This window comes from Salvelinus alpinus, chromosome 21 (genome assembly GCF_045679555.1).
Source record: "Salvelinus alpinus chromosome 21, SLU_Salpinus.1, whole genome shotgun sequence".
Lineage (NCBI taxonomy): Eukaryota > Metazoa > Chordata > Actinopteri > Salmoniformes > Salmonidae > Salvelinus > Salvelinus alpinus.
The window spans coordinates 27233125-27256304 of NC_092106.1; the positions used below are offsets into that span (position 1 = coordinate 27233125).

Genomic DNA, 23180 nt, shown 5'->3' on the forward strand with positions numbered 1-23180 from the left:
GGAGGAGGTGAGGGCCCTCGGAGTGTGGTGTCAGGAAAATAACCTCACACTCAACGTCAACAAAACAAAGGAGATGATTGTGGACTTCAGGAAACAGCAGAGGGAGCACCCCCCTATCCACATCGACGGGACAGTAGTGGAGAGGGTAGTACGTTTTAAGTTCCTCGGTGTACACATCACGGACAAACTGAATTGGTCCACCCACACAGACAGCGTTGTGAAGAAGGCGCAGCAGCGCCTATTCAACCTCAGGAGGCTGAAGAAATTTGGCTTGTCACCAAAAGCACTCACAAACTTCTACAGATGCACAATCGAGAGCATCCTGTCGGGCTGTATCACCGCCTGGTACGGCAACTGCTCCGCCCACAACCGTAAGGCTCTCCAGAGGGTAGTGAGGTCTGCACAACGCATCACCGGGGGCAAACTACCTGCCCTCCAGGACACCTACACCACCCGATGTCACAGGAAGGCCATAAAGATCATCAAGGACAACAACCACCCGAGCCACTGCCTGTTCACCCCGCTATCATCGAGAAGGCAAGGTCAGTACAGGTGCATCAAAGCAGGGACCGAGAGACTGAAAAACAGCTTCTATCTCAAGGCCATCAGACTGTTAAACAGCCACCACTAACATTTAGTGGCCGCTGCCAACACACTGACTCAACTCCAGCCACTTTAATAATGGGAATTGATGGAAATGTATGTAAAAATGTATCACTAGCCACTTTAAACAATGCCACTTAATATAATGTTTACATACCCTACACTACTCATCTCATATGTATATGTATATACTGTACTCTATATCATCTACTGCATCTTGCCATCTTTATGTAATACATGTATCACTAGCCACTTTGAACTATGCCACTTTATGTTTATATACCCTACATTACTCATCTCATATGTATATACTGTACTCTATACCATCTACTGCATCTTGCCTATGCCGTTCTGTACCATCACTCATTCATATATCTTTATGTACATATTCTTTATCCCTTTACACTTGTGTGTATAAGGTAGTAGTTGTGGAATTGTTAGGTTAGATTACTCGTTGGTTATTACTGCATTGTCGGAACTAGAAGCACAAGCATTTCGCTACACTCGCATCTACATCTGCTAACCATGTGTATGTGACAAATAAAATTTGATTTGATTTGAAGATTGAACTCTTTGGCCTGAATGACAAGCGTCACGTCTGGAGGAAACCTGGCACCATCCCTATCCAGAAAACAGCTTTTGCTTGATCAAAAGTAGCCATAACTTTTAGTTGTCCTAAAGTGCACCTCCTACTGTAAGTATACTCAACTTTTACCATTGAAAAACAGAAAATAACTAGAATTGCAATACCTGAGGAATTAGTCAAAACAATCAATGTACTCCAATACAGTTTTTTAACTATTTTCCAGAAGATTTTCAAAAGAGTGGATGAAGACACAAAACTCAGCCAGTTCCATGTCCTCAGGCCTTGACCATTGTTCCATAAAGATGGGTAAAGTCCACACCAGGTCTGTGAGCACTAGAATACACAGCACATGGATCCAGAGCCACAGCCGCTCCATCTTTAAATGAACAAGCTCTTTACATTTTAGCCCATGGCTTTATAGATAGGAGCATGCTTAAGGTCTGTGGTGAATCACGTGGTTTCAAAGCCTTCAATCCTGCAGTTGCTGCCACTATTACCATGAGGTGTGTGGTAGGAATAATTTTTCTATAGAAAGCCCTGAACTATATATAGGTCTTAAGAGTATGAAACAGGACTTAAAGGGTGTCTTATGGCCCTATCTGCCAATGCTGGGATTGTTACTTTGGTTATCAAGTACAGTTGAAGTCAGAAGTTTACATACACTTAGGTTGGAGTCATTAAAACTAGTTTTTCAACCACTCCACAAATTTCTTGTTAACAAACTATAGTTTTGGCAAGTCAGTTAGGACATCTACTTTGGGCATGACTCAAGTAATTCTTTCAACAATTGTTTACAGACAGATTATTTCACTGTATCACAATTCCAGTGGGTCAGAAGTTTACATACACTAAGTTGACTGTGCCTTTAAACAGCTTGGAAAATTCCAGAAAATGATGTCATGGCTTTAGAAGCTTCTGATAGGCTAATTGACATCGTTTGAGTCAATTGGAGGTGGCCCTGTGGAAGTATTTCAAGGCCTACCTTCAAACTCAGTGCCTCTTTGCTTGACATCATGGGAAAATCAAAAGAAATCAGACAAGACCTCAGAAAAAAATGGTAGACCTCCACAAGTCTGGTTCATCCTTGGGAGCAATTTCCATACACCTGAAGGTACCACGTTCATCTGTACAAACAATAGTATGCAAGTATTAACACCATGTGAACACGCAGCCGTCATACTGCTCAGGAAGGAGACTTTGGTGCGATTAGTGCAAATCAATCCCAGAATAACAGCAAAGGACCTTGTGAAGATGCTGGAGAAAACAGGCACAAAAGTATCTATATCCACAGTAAAACGAGTCCTATATCGACATAACCTGAAAGGCCGCTCAGCAAGGAAGAAGCCACTGCTCCAAAACCGCCATAAAAAAGCCAGACTACGGTTTGCAACTGCACATGGGGACAAAGATTGTACTTTTTGGAGAAATGTCCTCTGGTCTGATGAAACAAAAATAGAACTGTTTGGCCATAATGACCATCATTATGTTTGAAGGAAAAAGGGGGAGGCTTGCAAGCTGAAGAACATCATCCCAACCGTGAAACACGGGGGTGGCAACATCATGTTGTGGGGGTGCTTTGCTGCATTAGGGACTGGTGCACTTCACAAAATAGATGGCATCATGAGGAGGTAAAATTATGTGGATATATTGAAGCAACATCTCAAGACATCAGTCAGGAAGTTAAAGCTTGGTCGCAAATGGGTCTTCCAACTGGACAATGACCCCAAGCATACTTCCAAAGTTGTGGAAAAATGGCTTAAGGACAAAAAAGTCAAGGTATTGGAGACGCCATCACAAAGCCCTAACCTCAATTCTATAGAACAATTGTGGGCAGAACTGAAAAAGCATGTGAGAGCAAGGAAGCCTACAAACTTGACTCGGTTACACCAGCTCTGTCAGGAGGAATAGGCCAAAATTCACCCAACTTATTGTGGGAAGTTTGTGGAAGGCTACCTGAAACGTTTGACCCAATGTCACGCCCTGACCGTAGAGAGCTTTTTATGTCTCTATTTTGGTTTGGTCAGGGTGTGATTTGGGTGGGCATTCTATGTTCATTTTCTAAGTTTTGTATTTCTTTGTTGTTTGGCCGGGTGTGGTTCTCAATCAGAGGCACCTGTCTATCGTTCTCTCTGATTGAGAACCATACGTAAGTAGGTTTTTCCCCACATGGTTTGTGTGGGTAGTTATCTGTTTTGTGTCTGCACCAGACAGAACTGTTTCGTGTTGTACTATTTTTGTTATTTTGTCTCAGTGTTCAGTTTTAATAAAAAAAGCATGAACACTTACCACGCTGCGCTTTGGTCCACACCTTCTTCAACAGACGATCGTTACACCCAAGTTAAACAATTTAAAGGCAATGCTACCAAATACTAATTGAGTGTATGTAAACTTCTGACCCACTGGGAATGTGATGAAAGAAATAAAAGCTGAAATAAATCCTTCTCTCTACTATTATTCTGACATTTCACATTCTTAAAATAAAGTAGTGATCCTAATTGACCTAAGACAGGGAATTTTTACTAGGATTACATTTCAGGAATTGTGAAAACGTAGTTTAAATGTATTTGGACTGGTTTCATATCGTCATTACAATCTCAAACACACTTGCTGATGTGTGATCTGAAATATATGATCTAGTCAATGTTTATGAAATGAGCCATATAAACTTACCCATTCATTTCTGTCTAATGTAATGTATGTTGGTATTATGTAACACATTCTTGTCTCACAGTTTATTCATGAACATATTAACTAAATGTTATCCTTACAGGCAACCTAATACATTGGACTTAATTCAACATGTTATAATTATGCATACAGTTTTGCATAACCTTTATTGCATTTTGGACAAAAACATTTAAATTCCCATGAATTCACTAGCATCCGAGCCAAGTATTTGCTTTCTCAGTTCCAACAACTTGTTTCTGGGTATAATCGTACTTGTACACGTGTGGTCCAACGAAGAAGTAGATGACGCCTAGGATGAACAAAAATGTAACCATTAGAAAGAGTTTTACAAAATTAAATGTTCAAATTGAGCTGGCATGGTCTTTGTTGTCGTGATGTAACAGTAGCTAACCATCTTTGTAGACAGCTGCATCGATAGTAGTATTGAGCCCTTGGAAATCATCACTGATGTACTGTGGGTATCCAGCATCCATCACTCTTCGGTTTTCATTATAACTGAAAAAACAACGTCCACAATACAGTTTCTCTGCAATATATTCAATATGCTATGATGATATTTTGTACTGTAGGCTAATGACTGTACACTGGTGATGTTTCAGAATGCCAGGCTCACCTGTAGTAAATGTCGTGAATGAAGAACAGCGTGCGTCCTGTTTTTACGATGTGTACCGCTGCATCTACTTTCTGAACCCATGGTGGGAAGCCAAAGTTGCCGATGGGTTTAGGTTTGCCTTTCACAATGGAACCCTTCACCGTCCAGTACATGGATTCTGGAACAAACAGAGGATGGCTCATAGTTAGAAAGGAAACACCATGTAGAAATATGTTTAACCTTTTATTCAATTATTAATAATGCAAGTCTTGGCGATATAGGCTCTCCTCCTTCAGGGTAGCTCACTGCCCAAGCAAAGCGTCAATATATAAAAGGACTTACAAGCAGTGAAGCGCGGTAGACTATACCAATCCCCCAGTAGGAAACAGAACCTAACAGGTGGAGCCTGGGGTGGTGGTGGGAGCAAAAGAAGGATACACATACTAGCAGTAGCAGCAAGCGGCAGCAGGGTGTCTGAGCAGAACCGGTCAGCTGAAATAGGCCGCCAAATAAGGTAGGTGTGATTGATACACTTTATTTTCTGAAAATGAGTCCTATACATTTGTTACACACTGTTAACCACGATGGGGTAGTATGGTAGGCGATATCTGTACCATGAATCAGGTAAGCAGTGGATCGCCGAGGGACCCAGAAGGCAGCATCAATTTTGGATTCAATCTTTGGCATGAAGTTGTTGATAGGACCTTCTTTTATATCATATTGCTGGTTGTGCTTGATCCATAGATACCTCCAGAAGGGGGGAAAAAACAATACATTTGGAACCCCAGATTTGTTTGCTTTTCATTCATCAATACTATTGGCATTTCAACAGGGTGGATGGACATACTTGTCTTTGAAAAAGAAGGTGGCATCCCCCAGGGTAGAGACAGCATCAAAGGACAGGTCAGCTGAACATTTGTTCTGCATCATCAGAGGGAAGTGGGAACCCAGGAACCAGGGGTTGTAAAGTGGATTCCAGCCATGTCTGGAGTAGTAATATGGCTGACTGTTTTTTGGACCTAAGGCACACCAAAATAAACATTTAGACTGTGTCCGAAATTGCTATTCCCTATGTATACACTATGCACTATAGTGCACTACTTTTAAACAAGTGCCAAAGGGCCATTACTGTATGATCTAATCTTAGATTCAGAATTTGAATTTGTTGAATGGTCTCCTTACCGTAAAGTGAGTTGATTATTGCTATGTCCTCTTTGGAGAGCAGGTTGTGTGAACTGCGACTGGATTTGTATGTAGGATACATCAGTGACTCTGGGTTTTGGGAGTGCCTTAAGCCTAAGGAATGACCAAACTCATGGGCTGCCACTAGATACAGGTTGAACCCTGAAATCACACAAACAGGAACATGCACAATCAGTTTATTTGGTCATTCTCTCGTTTAAAAAAAAAGTAAACTACTGATCAGTACATCGAAGAAAATTCAAATGATTCTGTAAAATAAAAATGGATACCCTTTGACCCTGCCGTCCAAGTTTCATCATCGTCAAAGTGGGCATCGCCTCCAATTCCCTCTCCAGGGCCAAAGGCATGTGCCAAAGTGCCCTTAGACCCATCAAACGGGTAAGCATCACCGTGCTCTTTATGTCCCAGAGGTTAGAGAAAACACACAACAAAATGTCAGAGTCAAAGCAATTGTTTTTGCTACTCCCTTGTTTTGGAGCTGAGTATTAGAAGCATCAAACAGCAAGTTAAATGTTTATTATTGATTCATAAAGTATCTGTAAATCTATAAATAGTCAAAGTATATAAACCCTTTATAAAGTATATCTTCATGTAAAGTGTTATCTAGAAAGATCACTATAGGTGTTACCCACCAAAGGTAGCAAACTCCACCATGATGTCGGCCCTCTGTGTGCGTGACCTGACAAAGGTCAGAGTGCTGGCACTGGCCCAGACGCTGAGCGCCGACTCGATCAGAGAGTCCACCGTGCTGTGAGGCAAATCACTGGTGTACCTGCCAATGCTACAAGATCAAACAATTACATTTAAAAAATGTAGAAGACACTCTTATCCAGTGCCACTTACAGGAGCAATTAGAGTTAAGTGCCTTGCTCAAAGGCACATTGGCAGATGTTTTACCTAGTCGGCTCAGGACTTGAACCAGCAACCTTTTGATTACTGGCCCAATGCTCTTAACCACTAGTCTACCTGCTACAGCCTCCAGTGAGCTAATAGACAAATCCTGTGATAATATCATGCCTTCCAGTTGCCATGGATCTAATTTCAGAAGAATAGGGAAAGGGGGATACCTAGTCAGTAGTACATCTGAATGGATTCAACTGAAATGTGTCTTCCGCATTTTACCCAACCGCTAACTGTTACCTGTAGGTGATGACGTTGTTGTTCCGCATTTTACCCAAACGCTAACTGTTACCTGTAGGTGATGACGTTGTTGTTCCGCATTTTACCCAACCGCTAACTGTTACCTGTAGGTGATGACGTTGTTGTTCCGCATTTTACCCAACCGCTAACTGTTACCTGTAGGTGATGACGTTGTTGTTCCGCATTTTACCCAACCGCTAACTGTTACCTGTAGGTGATGACGTTGTTGTTCCGCATTTTACCCAACCGCTAACTGTTACCTGTAGGTGATGACGTTGTTGTTCCACATTTTACCCAACCGCTAACTGTTACCTGTAGGTGATGACGTTGTTGTTCCAGCGGTTGACTCGGTTGTTGTGACTGTAGTCCTCCACATCAGAGACCCCACAGCGAGGGGTCCTCATCACCTCCAGGGTGTCAGAGTCCAGACTGCCTGTGGTGTTGAGGCCAAAGAAGCTCTGCATGTCCTTCACCTTGGAGGTGAACGAGGGCAGGTACCTCTTGATCCGAGCCAAAGGTTGCTCTTTCTTCAGGTTGTAATAATGCCGGAGGTACTCCTGAGAACAGATGAAAGCTTCTGTAGTGTCTCACTATCATATAGCGTAACATCTTAAATCAATATTGTGCTGACTGAGTAAGGACTCAAACACTTTGTTACAACTTCTTGTTGTAAACACTAGACATGTGGAAACACTGTACCAAGGACAAACTTTATAGGGAATTGGACGCAAAGGGTTCATATTATTTTCCCCATTCTTTCTAGTTCTGATATTCTAGCACAACTGTTGCGTGAGACTTGGCATAGCAGAACCATTAATGCTCAAACATCATTTTACGTCTGTGGTTCAGCAATAATGTATAGTTTGCTCAAATCCATAAAATAAATATAGGATTTGTTCAGACGCAACCTTGAAATAATCACAATTATCCTGCAGTTTAATGGTCCCACAGTGCATATCACATTTACATTCTAAATTAAAAACAGATTTATTTTGGAGCCTTGCCTTCCCAATCTTGGAACATATACTGTGCTTGATTGTGAGGGCATGTACATTCTGAGGTAATTGTGTTTAGCTCCGCCTCCCACCCACGACAACAAAAAAGGATAAAAAAAGATTATCTCAATATCTCACACATTGTCTTTACAGTATTTTGGGGGGGATTTTATTAGGATCACCATTAGCCAACCGCAATGGTGACAGCTAGTCTTACTGGGGTCCGACACATAACGAAAAATACAAAAGACTTTACAATTTACATGCATTTAAAAACGCTGACATGTGTGCATGTGTGTGTGTGTGTGCATCTATCAGTTACACGTCAGTACATACACACAAAAAGTAGGTCACATGGGGGAGAGGCATTGTGCCTGAGGTGTTGCTTTATTAGTTTTTTGAAACCAGGTTTGCTGTTGCTCTCACTATATGAGATGGAAGGGAGTTCCATGCAATCATGGTTCTGTATAATATTGTACGTTTCCTTGAATTTGTTTTGGATCTGGGTACTGTGAACAGATCCCTGGTGGCATGTCTGATGGGGTAAGTGTGTGTGTCAGTGCTGTGTAAGTTCAATATTCAATCAATTTGGAATTTCCAACACATTGTTTCTTAAAAACACAAGAAACAATGCAGTAAATCTTCCCTCAATTCTTAGCTAAGAGAGACTGGCATGCATAGTATTGATATTAGCCCTCTGAATACTTTGAAGAGCAAAACGTACCGCTCTCTTCTGGGCCAACTGTAGATTAACTAGGTACTTTTTTGCAGAACTTGACCATATGACTGGACAATAATCAAGATAAGATAAAACTAGAGCCTGCAGGACTTTTACTTACTAATTATAACATGTTGAATGTAGTCCAATGTATTAGGTTGCCTGTAAGGATAACATTTAGGAAATATTTGCAGGTTCATGCATCAAAACTGTGAGATAGGATATTATGTGTTACATAATATCAACACACCCCCAGCACATTAGACAGAAATCTTTACAACCATTGAATCAATATGTTTTGACCATGACAGTTTACAATCTAAGGTAACACCAAGTAATTTAGTCTCCTCAACTTGCTCAACAGCCACACCATTCATTGAGAGATTCAGCTGAGGTCTAGGGAATGATTTATACCAAATACATTGCTCTTAGTTTTAGAGATGTTCAGGACCAGTTTATTAATGGCCACCCATTCTAAAACTGACTGCAACTCTTTGTTTAGGGTTGCAGTGATTTCACTAGCTGTCATTGCTGACAAGTATAGGGTTGAATTTTCAGTATACATGGACACACAGGCTTTGTTTAATGCCAGTGGCAGGTCATTGGTAAAAATAGAAAAGAGTAGAGGCCCAAGAGAGCTGCCCTGCGGAACACGACATTTTACATGTTCAAAATTAGAGAAGCTTCCATTAAAGAACACCCTCTCTCTTCTATTATATAGATAGATAGATAGATAGATAGATAGATAGATAGATAGATAGATAGATAGATAGATAGATAGATAGATAGATAGATAGATAGATAGATAGATAGATAGATAGATAGATAGATAGATAGATAGATAGATAGATAGATAGATAGATCTGAATCCACAATATGGCAGAGGTTGAAAAGCAATAACACGTATGTTTTTTCAACAACAGGTCATGGTCAATAATATCAAAGGTTGCACTAAAAACTAACAGTACAGCTACCACAATCTTCTTGTTATCACTTTCTTTCAACCAATAATAAGTAATTTGTTTGAGTGTAGTACATGTTGAGTGCCCTTCTTAATAAGCATGCTGAAAGGCTGTTGTTAATTTGTTTAGATAGAAATAGTATTGTATTTGGTCAAACACAATTTGCTAAGAGCTGGCAGCAAACTGATATGTCAGCTATTAGAACCAGTAAAGGCAGCTTTACCATTCTTGGGTAGAGGAATGACTTTGGCTTCCCTCCAGGCCTGACACTTTTCTGTAGGCTCAGATTAAAGATATGACAGATAGGAGTGGCTAATACTGGCTATAGATTCAGTTACCATCCTCAGTAGCTTTCCATCTAAGTTGAAGTGATTTGATTCGATGATCTGATTCGATGAAAGTATGAGGTGAATGTATCTTTCTGCACAAAATGATTTTCTGTCATTGTTTATATCATTGATCTTGGCTTCATAATACAGATTATTATTATTTTTGAGTTTAGTCACAACATTTCTCAATTTGCAGTAAGTCAGCCTGTCAGATGTGCAGCCAGACTCCTTAGCCACTCCATTTGCCTCATTTATTTCAACCAAACGTTTTTCAATTCCTTATCAATCCATGGAGCCTTAACAGTTCTAAGAGTCAGTTTCTTAACAGGTGTATGTTTATCAATAATTGAAAAATCTTATACACAATTTTATACACTAGCTTTTGGAGCCTTTACTTTCTGTGATATAGCCACTATATTGTGATCACTGCATCCAATGGGTACAGATACATCTTTAGAACAAAGTTCTAAAGTATTTGTAAAAATGTGATCAATACATGTGGATGATATAGTTTTTCCACATCCGCAGTCATCCGCAGTCAAACGTTAACATGTTATTTAAAAAGTGCATTTTTACGTACAGTAAACAATGTAACATGCAGTCCTTGTCAAATGTCTGTAATTTTGTAATTTAACTCATTCAATTATACACTTACTGTGGCCAGCTTTAGGTCCTCTTGGGTCTGTCCTGTGAGGAGTGCCGTGACCTCTTCTTCAGGAATAGATGTAGGAGCTGTAGAACATGGACCAGGCAGAACCAAGACCAGAACACAGGTCCAACAGAACAGAAGATGCATTTCTAATGGTAACCACACAGGATTGAAGTGGGGCTAGTTTGCATAGAGTAGCAAGTCCTGGTTAATGGGAAAGCCTTTTAACTGGTTATTATGAGTCATACTCACTCCGCCAAAGCCATGGAAGCCTCAAACAGCAGTATGGAAATAGGGAGGGGTTTAGTTAGAGCAAAGGGAGAGACAAAATGCATAAAAAATCATATCAAATGTAATATTTCATTGACGTTTTTATATAGTATGATAATACTGTATGATATGTTTCCCTTTGACTACTGAAATTGATATTAAAAGGATATATCTTAATGATATTCTCTGTCAAGCTATGTCCATGACTCTGTGCTGATGTTGTGACGTGGATAAGTCCCTAAGACCCAAGTTTCTGTCGACAGTTAGTGAAATAAGTTGCTAACCCAGAGATAACCCCAGAGAAATTATGAAACTGATGCAGTAGTGAGGGAAACAGATTTTGTTTTCACAATTAGCCTATGATCTGCAAAATATATTTGTCAGTAGACGGAAATAATTATTTTCTTCCAAAATCAAATGATAAACATTTGTAATTTCATCATTTCTGATAGCTACCTTCACTTTGTATTGCATGTGAACTGACAGAACCAATATAGCTATGTTGTCCACTGACGCATTCCAGTGTCTCCTGAAATACATTTAAAAGTTAACTGTTGTCCTAATTTAGCAAATCCATGTAACTCGTTTCTATGAAGAGCATCTAAAAAGGAACTCAAACTGGCTGTAATTGTAACTGTTGCAACTGTGGTTGGCTTTGGGCCTTAGATAAAGACAATGGCTGCCAGCCAGGATGCCTGCAGTAGGCCTGGTGGTTCCATGGCAAATTCAGGCTACAATTAGGCCTGATTGGGTGCTTCTGAGCTGAGATTTATAGCATCAGCAACATTCCACTGCTTGGCAGCATCCTCATTCTACATGGATTTTTCTCTGCCCTCCGTAGCAGGACTGCAGAATGCATTAGTGCATGATTTGTGTTATGATTGAATTTCATAGTTCTGAAACATACACTTTAAAATATATACAGTGCTAGCCAAAAGTTTGGACACACCTACTCATTCAAGGGTTTTTCTTTATTTTTTTTAATTTTCTACATTGTAGAATAATAGTGAAGACATAAAAACTATGAAATAACACATGTAGTAAGCAAAACAAGTGTTAAACAAATCAAAATATATTTTATATGTGAGATTCTTGAAAGCAGCCACCCTTTGCCTTTATGACAGCTTTAGATACTCTTTTGTGTGTAATTTATTTCCTTCTTAATGCGTTTGAGCCAATCAGTTGTGTTGTGACAAGGTAGGGGTGATATACAGAATATAGTCCTATTTGGTAAAAGACCAAGTCCATATTATGGCAAGAACAGCTCAAATAAGCAAAGAGAAACGACAGTCCATCAAGGTCAGTCAATACTGAAAATTTCAAGAACTTTGAAAGTTTATTCAAGTGCAGTCACAAAAACCATCAAGTGCTATGATGAAACTGGCTCTCAGAGGACCGCCAATGGAAAGGAAGACCCAGAGTTACCTCTGCTGCAAAGAATACGTTCATTAGAGTTACCAGCCTCAGAATTTGGTAATTAACTGCACCTCAGATAGCACCTCACAGAGTTCAAGTAACAGACACAGCTCAACATCAACTGTTCAGAGGAGACTGCGTGAATCAGGCCTTCATGGTCAAATTGTTGCAAAGAAACCACTACTAAAGGACACCAATAAGAAGAAGAGACTTGCTTGGACCAAGAAACAAAAGCAATGGACATTAGGCTGGTGGAAATCTGTGATGAGTCCAAATTTGAGATTTTTGGTTCGAACTGTCGTGTCTTTGTGAGACGCTGAGTAGGTGAACGGATGATCTCCACATGTGTGGTTCCCACTGGGATGCATTGAGGAGGAGGTGTGATGGTGCTTTGCTGTTGACACTGTCAGTGATTTATTTAGAATTCAAGGCCCACTTAACCAGCATGGCTACCACAGCATTCTGCAGCAATACTCCGTCCCATGTAGTTTGAACTTATCATTTGTTTTTCAACAGGACAATGACACAACACACCTCCAGTCTGTGTAAGGGCTATTTGATGAAGAAGGAGAGTGTTGGAGTGCTGCACCAGATGACCTGGCCTCCACAATCACCCGACCTTAACCCAATTGAGATGGTTTGGGATGAGTTGGACCTCAGAGTGAAGGAAAAGCAGCCAACAAGTGCACAGCATATGTGGAAACTCCTTCAAGACTGTTAGAAAAGTGTTCCAGGTGAAGCTGGTTGAGAGAATGCCAAGAGTGTGCAAAGCTGTCATCAAGGCAAAGGTTTGCTACTTTCAAGAATATAAAATATAAAATATATTCTGATTTGTTTAACACTTGTTTTTTTAGTACATGATTCCACATGTGTTATTTCATAGTTTTAATGTCTTTACTATTATTCTACAATGTAGAAAATAGTAAAAATAAAGAAACACTTTTGGATGAGTAGGTGTGTCCAAACTTTTTACTGGTACTATATATCTTTATTTTTGAGAGTTACGGTAATGAAAGCTGATGTTTATAGTTTATTAGGCTGTTAAGTGTCATTTTGTGTGGGAACATTTGAGGGCTTGAAGTCATTTGTGGGCCCCCAGATTGGGGTCGAGAGGAAATGCGCTGAGAGAGTGAGGAGGGTAATTAAACAAGCAGGAGCAGTGTCTTTCCTTTCCCATAGTCATGTTTGCCAGAACAAAACCATTGCCAGATTTGCTCTGAGTAAAACATTGGAAATTATTCAAAATCCCTTATGAGAAATATTCTATTCCAAATCGTATCTCTTTTTATATTTAATGAGGGAATGTAAGGCAAGATCATAAAACTATTACTCATTATGTTGTGCCCCTCCCATCAGGCTTCTTGGGGCTTTGTTCCTGTATTGAATTCTGGTTCTTAGCGATGTTGAGTCCTCTCAGGTTGGAAATCTATCCCTAGGGGTAAAAGTTCTCTTATGGTCTGTCAGAGAGATGGCAGATATAAAATGACTATGTTTCTAAAGCCAGTGTTATAGGCATATCATTGACCTTAAACTGTAGTGTGTGTGTAGTGTTTATGTGTAAGAACTAAGAACAAAGCAAAACAGTCGTGCCTCTGATGTCTTCACAATCAGAATGTTTTCTGCCACTAAGGGCTTTCACAATCCATAGCCTAAAGCAGATGAGCCATAGAGGATATGCAGGCGCCCTAAGCACACTGCTTGCATTGCACAACCCAGACTCACAGGAGCTTGCTTTTAACCACTGAAAACCACTTAATCACCAAAACAAAAATGTCAACACAATAAACTACACCAAAGGCACAAAATGTCAACAATTTATAAAAAGACTATTAACTAACAAACCATTCTCAGTAGCTTCATAACCATATCCATTGCAGATGTACAATATTTACTTTTGTTATATTTGGGGATTTTAATCTGACATCTGAAAACCACATGTTACATGTCTTGTGTAACTTGGTCTTGGTGCACTAAAATTCATGTCTAATCCAAATATAATCTGATCACGAATTATGTTTCATATGATATTTTGTGACACAAAAAAACATCTGACTCACCTGTCACCTCACACATTCTGTTTGGGCCACCCTGGAACAAGAACATGTCTCAGACAGTGTTGTCATTGTTCAGCAGTGCTTTGCTGCCCTCCCCTGGTGCCTCTGTCTGTGCCCTGTGCCTGCCTCCAAAGGGAAGGCCTAATGCTAAATCAGAATACCGTTATGTTGTGTGCTCAGCTGCTCCATTGTAATTGTAAGATTGTTTTAAATAACCTTTTGAATGGAATGGATTACTGATGAGTCAGTTATTTTCAAAAGCAACGATCATTCCCTTACGTATAATGATCTATGAACTGCTCCAAATACAGGTAAATGCCACCAAACCAGAGGGGTTGGGTTAAATGCGGAGGACACATTTCAGTTGGACAACTGACTAGGTATACCCCTTTCCCTTTCCCAAAACGTTAGGTGTTATTGTACACTACATGACCAAAAGTATGTGGACAATTGCTCGTTGAACATCTCATTCCAAAATCATGGCCATTAATATGGAGTTGATCCCCCCTTTGCTGCTATAACAGCCTCCACTATTCTGGGAAGGCTTTCCACTAGTTGTTGGAACATTGCTGCGTGGACTTGCTTCCATTCAGCCACAAGAGCATTTGTGAGGTCGGGCACTGATGTTGGGCAATTAGACCTGGCTCACAGTCGATGTTCCAATTCATCCCAAAGGTATTTGATGGGGTTGAGGTCAGGGTTCTAGACAGGCCAGTCAAGTTCTTCCACACCGATCTTGACAAACCATTTCTATATGGACCTCACTCTGTACACAGGGACATTGTCATGCTGAAACAGGGAAGGGCCTTCCCCAAACTGTTGCCACAAAGTTGGAAGCACAGAATTGTCTAGAATGTCATTGTATGCTGTAGCATTAAGATTTCCCTTCACTGGAACTAAGAGGCCCGAACCATGAAAAACAGCCCAAACTATTATTCCTCCTCCATCAAACTTTACAGTTGGCACTATGCATTGGGGCAGGTAGCGTTCTCCTGGCAAACCCAGATTTGTCCATCGGACTTTCAGATGGTGAAGCTTGATTCATCACTCCAGAGAATGCGTTTCGACTGCTCCAGTCCAATGGCAGAAAGCTTTACACCACTCCAGCCGATGATTGGCATTGCGCATGGTGATCTTAGGCTTGTGTGCGGCTGCTCGGCCATGGAAACCCATTTCATGAAGCACCTGACTAACAGTTATTGTGCTGAAGTTGCTTCCAGAGGCAGTTTGGAACTCGTTGCAACGGAGGACAGTCCGGTCCTGTGAGCTTGTGTGTTCTACCACTTCGCGGCTGAGCCTTTGTTGCTCCTAGACGTTTCCACTTCACAATAACAGTGCTTACAGTTGACCTGGGCAGCTCTAGCAGGGCAGAAATTTGATGAACTGACTTGTTGGAAAGGTGTCATCCTATGACGGTGCCACGTTGAAAGTCACTGAGCTCTTCAGTAAGGCTATTCTACTGCCAGTGTTCGCCAATAGAGATTGCATGGCTGTGTGCTCGATTTGATACACCTGTCAGCAACGGGTGTGGCTGAAATAGCCGAATCCACATACTTTTGTATATACAGTATAGTGTTTTTTTGTGTGTTGTTTGTGTTAATTGGCAACTTTACCATGATATAGTCCTACAGTAATTAGTAGATCACCAGTGAACCTCTTCATAATGTTTACATCAATGATCTAAGCTGCAGGTGTATCAGTGATACAGGATGTTTGGAGTTTACAGTAAATGTGATAAGCAAGCCTATACACTATGTGCTGGTTTCCAGACAGTGATTAAGCCTAGTCCTGGACTAAGAAGTTATCTTCACTAAAGGTACATTTTAGTCCAAGACTAGGCTTAATCTGGGACCAATATATGATAAGCCTACACAGTAATAACACCATACAGTGGCTTGGGAAAGTACTCACCCCCTTAGCATTTTCCTATTTTGTTGCCTTATAACCTGGAATTAAAATTAATTTTTGGGGGGGTTTGTATCATTTGATTTACACAACATGCCTACCACTTTGAAGATGCAAAATGTTTTTTGTGTGTGAAACAAACAAGAAATAAGACAAAAAAAATTTAAACTTGAGCGTGCATAACTATTCACAAAGTTAATTATTTGTAGAGCCACCTTTTGCAGCAATTGCACCTGCAAGTCTCTTGGGGTATATCTCTATAAGCTTGGCACATCTAGCCACTGGGATTTTTGCCCATTCTTCAAGGCAAACTTGCTCAAACATAAATTAGATTGGTTCCGCTGGTTTACAGCAATCTTTAAGTCATACCACAGATTCTCAATTGGATTGAGGTCTGGGCTTTGACTAGGCCATTCCAATACATTTAAATGTTTCCCCTGAAACCACTCAAGTGTTGCTTTAGCAGTATGCTTAGGGTCATTATCCTGCTGGAAGGTGAACCTCTGTCCCAGTCTCAAATCTCTTGAAGACTGAAAAAAAGGTTTCCCTCAAGAATTCCCCTGTATTTAGCGCCATCCATCATTCCTTCAATTCTGACCAGTTTTTCAGTCCCTGCCGATGAAAACCAAACCCACAGCATGATGCTGCCACCACCATGCTTCACTGTGGGGATGGTGTTCTCGGAGTGATGAGAGGTGTTGGGTTTGCAACAGACATAGCGATTTCCTTGATGGCCAAGAAGCTCAACTTTAGTCTCATCTGACCAGAGTACCTTCTTCCATATGTTTGGGGAGTCTCCCACATGCCTTTTGGCGAACACCAAACGTGTTTGCTTATTTTTTTGTTTAAGCAATGGCTTTTTTTCTGGACACTCTTCCGTAAAGCCCAGCTCTGTGGAGTGTACGGCTAATAGTGGTCTTATGGACAGATACTCCAATGTCCGCTGTGGTGCTCTGCAGCTCCTTCAGGGTTATCTTTGGTCTCTTTCTTGCCTCTCTGATGAATGCCCTCCCTGCCTGGTCCATGAGTTTTGGTGGGCGGCCCTCTCTTGGCAGGTTTGTTGTCGTGCAATATTCTTTCAATTTTCTTATAATGGATTTAATGGTGCTCCGTGGGATGTTCAAAGTTTCGGATATTTTATAACCCAACCCTGATCTGTACAGCTCCACAACTTTGTTCCAGACCTGTTTGGAGACCTCCTTGGTCTTCATGGTGCCGCTTGCTTGGTGGTGCCCCTTGCTTAGTGGTGTTGCAGACTCTGGGGCCTTTCAGAACAGGTGTATGTCTACTGGGATCATGTGACAGATCATGTGACACTTAGATTGCACACAGGTGGACTTTATTTAACTAATTATGTGACTTCTGAGCTTTTGGATTCAACATTTTGAGCCTTGATATATTAAATAAATGATAAGAAAGAAGTATAGATTTAAAGGACAAAGAGACTGGGCCTCTGTAGAAAGATAGATAGCTGTGGAATGAGTTGGGGAAGGGAGTAGAGTAACGGTTGAGATAGGGGAGACAGATGGACATCTGTGGACTAGGGGAAGGAACGGTTGAGGTCAGGAGGTGAGGTCAGTTCCCCTTAAGGGAGTAATCAGGGTTTAGTATCTGGTTACCTTCTTCCTGTTGAGCATAAGATGTAAGGATTGGAGAGAAGGGGGAGTGTCTTAATAACCTTTCAGTGATACCCATCCCGGATCCGGGAGCATCCTCATCAAAAAAGCTGACTAGCATAGCCTAGCCTAACGGGACAGGGATATCATATAATATAATTTTCATGAAATCACAAGTCCAATACAGCAAATGAAAGATAAACATCTTGTGAATCCAGCCATCATTTCCGATTTTTAAAATGTTTTACAGCGAAAACACAATATGTATTTATATTAGTTAACCACAATAGCCAAAGACTCAACCGCATATTTTCACCATGTTTCTACCGCATAGGTAGCTATCACAAAACCGACCAAATAGAGATAGAATTAGTCACTAACCAAGAAACAACTTCATCAGATGACAGTCTTATAACATGTTATACAATACATTTATGTTTTGTTCGAGAAATGTGCATATTTGAGGTATAAATCATAGTTTTACATTGCAGCTACAATCACAAATAGCACCGAAGCAGCCAGAATAATTACAGAGAGCAACGTGAAATACATAAATACTCATCACAAAACAAATACATGGTGTACAGCAAATGAAAGATAAACATCTTGTGAATCCGGCCAATATTTCCGATTTTTTAAGTGTTTTACAGCGAAAACACAATATAGAATTATATTAGCTTACCACAATAGCCAAACACACAAATGCATTTATTCACCGCAAAAGGTAGCTATCGCAAAAACCAGCAAAAGATATAAAATTAATCACTAACCTTGAACAACTTCATCAGATGACAGTCTTATAACATCAGGTTATACAATACAATTATGTTTTGTTCGAAAAGATGGACATCTGTGTATTAGATGAAAGAGGGGTTGAGGTCAGGAGGTGAGGACAGATTCTCTTAAAATAATAAATGTTTGTAATCCTGTTACCCTCTTAATTAGCTTCCTGTAGAGCCATAAGATGTAAGGATTGGAGAAAAGGAGGAGTGTCTGAAGTGGGATATATATAACTGTGATGTGAGAAATGTTTTGATGTCTGAATTACAGCTGTACAGAACCTTTGGGAAGAATTAAACTTGGTTAAAGCTTCTCTAGTGTCCGTGGGTTATTTACTCTGAAAAAAAAGAACCTAACAGATGGCGCTGCGAGCAGGGTTCACCACGATGTATAGTCAAGCCATGGAGTCCAGATTAGTGGAGCAGAGCTGGCAACAAACAAGGTAGGCTTAGTTCCTATATCTGTTTCCACTCATTTTGACATCTTGGGGAGATGAGAATTGTTTGCTGAACTAATTATGGGATACGGACCTGGAGAGCCTAAGTTTATTTCTATAGGCCCATTATGTAACGACCGGTCATAGCTTTATGGTAAATGGTAAGGCCCGGAAGGTAAACTCATACAGGCTGGTACCTGTAGGGTAAGTCCTAGTGGGTAACTGCCTAGTAGGTTGGTTCCTGCTAGTACTATAAAGTCAATAGTAAATCCCAGTGGATTAATACCTGTGATTACTATTAATATAGGGTGAGTCCCGGAAGGTAAGCTCGCGCAACCTGCGAAGGGTGAGTCCTGGGGGGTAAATACCAGCGGGGTTGGTTCCCTGCATAGCTATAACAGGGTGAGAGCCTAGTTGTATTGGCCATAAAAGTGTGAATGGAAGGTTAGTTGTGTGCCCTGTTGGGGTGGTGAACCATGGCAGATTATGTGGAAATAGGAAGACAAGTGTGAATAATTTTGTTGATGTGCTATCAATAATAGGGATATTGGAGGAGATACGGCACAAAGACATTAAGAAATCCGTATTCTCCAGTAATAGATTTGCAGACTTTTATGGTATCGGTTTTAATACAAGGTATTAAGTGCCGTGTCCAATTAATTATTATCTGGGGAAGTGTGTAGTGCTATCTTAGAAAATAGTTAATAGAAGTTGTGTATAATTGACGGGAATTAAGGAATCTAAGATACCCTGAACACCGTCGGGAGTGTTTAGGGAATAATAACTATTGATAAGGCGATAAACGGACCCGTTTCTCCCTGTAATATAGAGATAGCGGAATTTAATAAAGCCATGGAGGCCCTAAAAAAAGCGCACAAGCATTCTACCAATTCGGCTGGAATATGGGAAATTAGATAATTTAGCAAATTAGATAAAATTGGACAACATTTTCCTGCAGACGGTGAATTCAAATCAAATAAAGAATTCAGGGAGGCAATTATGACTTGACACAAGGACATAAAACCAGAATCAAAAGCTCAATATACCAGCGTTTTGATGTAAGCATTCTATCAACAGAAAATGCATAACGATAAACCCATAAAGTGTAACACCAGTACTTTACTACAGAAGGCCTGGGAACAGGAGTGTATTGATAAAATTTGCGCTTCTGCTTTGATGACGGGGATGAACCCTGTGATCAAAACGGTAATTGCGGGGTAGTAGATTTAATTCGAGACAATGTTTTGAGAGTGGAATATGACTCCGCTCACCTCGCAGACGTGCAAGGGATTAATAGGGCCATAGAGAAAATCACTAACTATGGCCAGGATAAAACTAAGAACCGTAGCGAAAAAAAACATCAAAGCGTAAGGAGATGGCTCCCTGTTTTAGATGTGGGACTATCGGGCATTGGATAATGAGTGTAAAGAGATACTGCAACCTAGTGCATTAGCAGGAGATGCAGCTATACAAGAGTTTGCATCTTTTTCAAAAGAGCAACAACTACTTGTTTTGAGGTTAGCAAGAATGGAACCTTCACATAGTTGTGTATAATTCTGTGGTTCATAGAGATTACGGGTTCTATGTGATGGAAGACGTATTAGATCACGTTTTACCTAACTTTTATTAGAGTACCGATGGGATTTACAAATAGTCCCACATGGTATCATTTAGCATTGAAACAATCGTTAAAAGGGTGCCAATTGTAGGTTCTGTGTTGGTACAGAACCCGGAGGAGGATTTGTTATTACCGTCAATAGACGATGAAACTCATATGCGAGACCGCACCACATTGGTAGACAATTTGGCAGAACAGGGTCATAAAGCATGTTTGACAAAGCACAACATGTACTAGTGCAAGATGGACAAACTGGGAGTTAACGTTAAATGGGGAAAATCTACAATTTCATAAGATTTGTGCTTTGAATCCTGCGTTGTTAATGCCGTTGCCTGGGGAGGGTGAATCACATACATGTGACCCAGATCAGATTACTCCAAAACCTAGGCCTGATTTGCAAGAGACAGCATTGGAATCAGGAAAAGTATAGTATACAGATGGCTCTAGTTACGTGAACACAGAAGGGAATAGAGTAAAGGGGTACGCTGTGTGTGGTAAGCATTTGGAGTAATTCATGATTTTGGTACATTGTGGTCACCATGGGGCATGTTAGCAGCGACAGAAACACAAATAAAAATGGTCTGGAGGTAGATGTATTATTAGAATGTCAGTTAACCAGTAAATTAGCAGTGGTGAAATGTGAAGCTCATACAAGTCGTACAGATAAAATCGCCATAGGTAATCGTAAAGCAGATGAAATGGCTAAGGCGGCTGCCTTGGTGAGAGAAAGTGTTATGGAACCACATGTATATATTGCGGATTCCTTACGATGAGACATTGGCTAAATTTGCCACAGGAAAACGTATTTTGGGATGAGGATTCTATGCAAAATGCCAGGGGAATGGATTCTAAAGGTAACACAGTTATTGCAAATGCAGAAGGCCTTAGGATTTGTCTAAATCTTTAGACATTTTATGTGGTTTTATTTTTTAAATACATTTACGTTTGATGTCGTCTTATTCTGGAATGGGATTCTAGAATGGACGAAAGGGTGGAAGGATCACGCGGAAGTAGCATTGGGGTACCAAGCCTAAAATTAACTTTACATTTTTTGATATGGTATGATGGTTATGGAGAATCATGGGGAAAAGGAGACCAGTGAATCGTTAGACTCGGTGGAGAGATACTATCGCCGTGTTGTGGGATTTATTGGAAGGAGTCTTTTCAATTCAGTTAAAATGGGTTTGCAGGAGGATGAAATTGTTTTGAAGAGGTATTTAAATGGTTTCCGAAGGACAGGGGAAGAAAGGGAGAGGAAACATTTTAATGGTGACGAAAGCCCTGAATATTTAAAATTCCTAATGAAGAATGATTAACTTCATTGGGAATTAAATAGAAGGGGGGTTTCAGCATAAAATTCATGAGAAACACCATTCTCTATCCAAATTGTACCATTACTTTAGGAGATTATTATTATTTCTGTAGGGAGTTATAAAGAGTTGTAATTGTAAATTGTTTATTTTTGATTTAACATGTTTTTTTTAAATTAATCACGTGTTTGAAAGGGGTAAATTACCAGTTCCCTAAGGTCCTGGTTTTTGGGGTACCTATACAGTGGTACTGTGTTCAGGCTGCATATAGAAAGGAAAATATATGTTAATTAGGGATGACAGTAACTTCAAATGGACTGTGATATATGTATTGCTATCTTCATGATCTGCTAACTCTTCCTAGAGGTCGCCAGTAGAATAAGGGAGTATTGACTAATTTAGAAAATGTTTTTAGCAGTAACAATATTTTATGCTATTTGACATTTGTCTTAGAGATGTTATTAAGAAAAGGTTCATGTCATAATTCGTCATATAGTCAATGTTTATCTAGTTTCCTGGCACAGAAATGTAATGAACTCAACTGTTGTTATGATCTGTGTTTTTTTGAGGTTATCATGGAAGGTGATGTCAGATCGTGTTTCAATGCATGGTGGAAATAATTTGACCATAGACAGTGTGTGTCAACCTCAAAACTCTCCCTAACCGGCTGAAGAAAGAGCGACGAAGGTGTGCTATAAGAGACAGTGACTTTTACCACTCCTATCTGAGTCCGAGCCATAAAACAGGGCCAGAGTGCTGAGAGCGCGTGTGGAGTGAGCGTGGAGAGAGAACAAGCTCAGGTGAGAGACTCGTGTAGGTTGGGGAAACGGAAGTATCTACTTGGATATTAAAATTGGGACATTATCAAGGGCCATGAAATGTGAAGCAAAAGTTACATGTGCCGTTGGGAAAATGAACTGTAAACGATATCTGAAGAAGACACGCTAGAATAATAAGTGCCTGGTGAAGGACAGGGGGGGGGGGGGGGGGTATATGCCCTGCTAACTATTTAAACTGAAAATGCATTGAGATACTGATCTTTCTTTACCAGGCCAGAGTCATGACCGGCAATAAAAGGTTGTTTATAAATGTGTGTTCTAACAGGGATGATCTGTGCTAGGTTGGCAAACTGGAATTTGAGCCCTAGACTCAAAGTAAGACCTGGGGTCAGTCATTCTAAATTCGGTTTTAATAATTTATAAAATGTATTTGTTGTGATTGGGATACAGCGAGAAAGATTTGCTAAAGCACGATGAAGGGTAGATGCGCTGCTAATATTTATGTGGCCGAGAGAGTTTCCAGAAACTATC

At 40.3% G+C, this 23180-nt stretch overlaps 1 protein-coding gene across 1 annotated transcript; it reads right to left on the reverse strand.

Moving 5' to 3' along the window:
* Positions 1 to 3982: 3982 nt before the first annotated feature.
* Positions 3983 to 10661, reverse strand: mmp20b (matrix metallopeptidase 20b (enamelysin)). Its single transcript, XM_071357607.1, has 10 exons — positions 10472 to 10661; positions 7125 to 7369; positions 6305 to 6453; positions 5942 to 6067; positions 5652 to 5813; positions 5317 to 5488; positions 5084 to 5217; positions 4491 to 4647; positions 4269 to 4372; positions 3983 to 4166 (listed from the first exon to the last, which is right to left on the reverse strand). Exons 1-10 carry the CDS (start codon positions 10610 to 10612, stop codon positions 4066 to 4068), a joined length of 1491 nt encoding a protein of 496 aa, XP_071213708.1. The 5' UTR covers positions 10613 to 10661; the 3' UTR covers positions 3983 to 4065.
* Positions 10662 to 23180: the final 12519 nt, after the last annotated feature.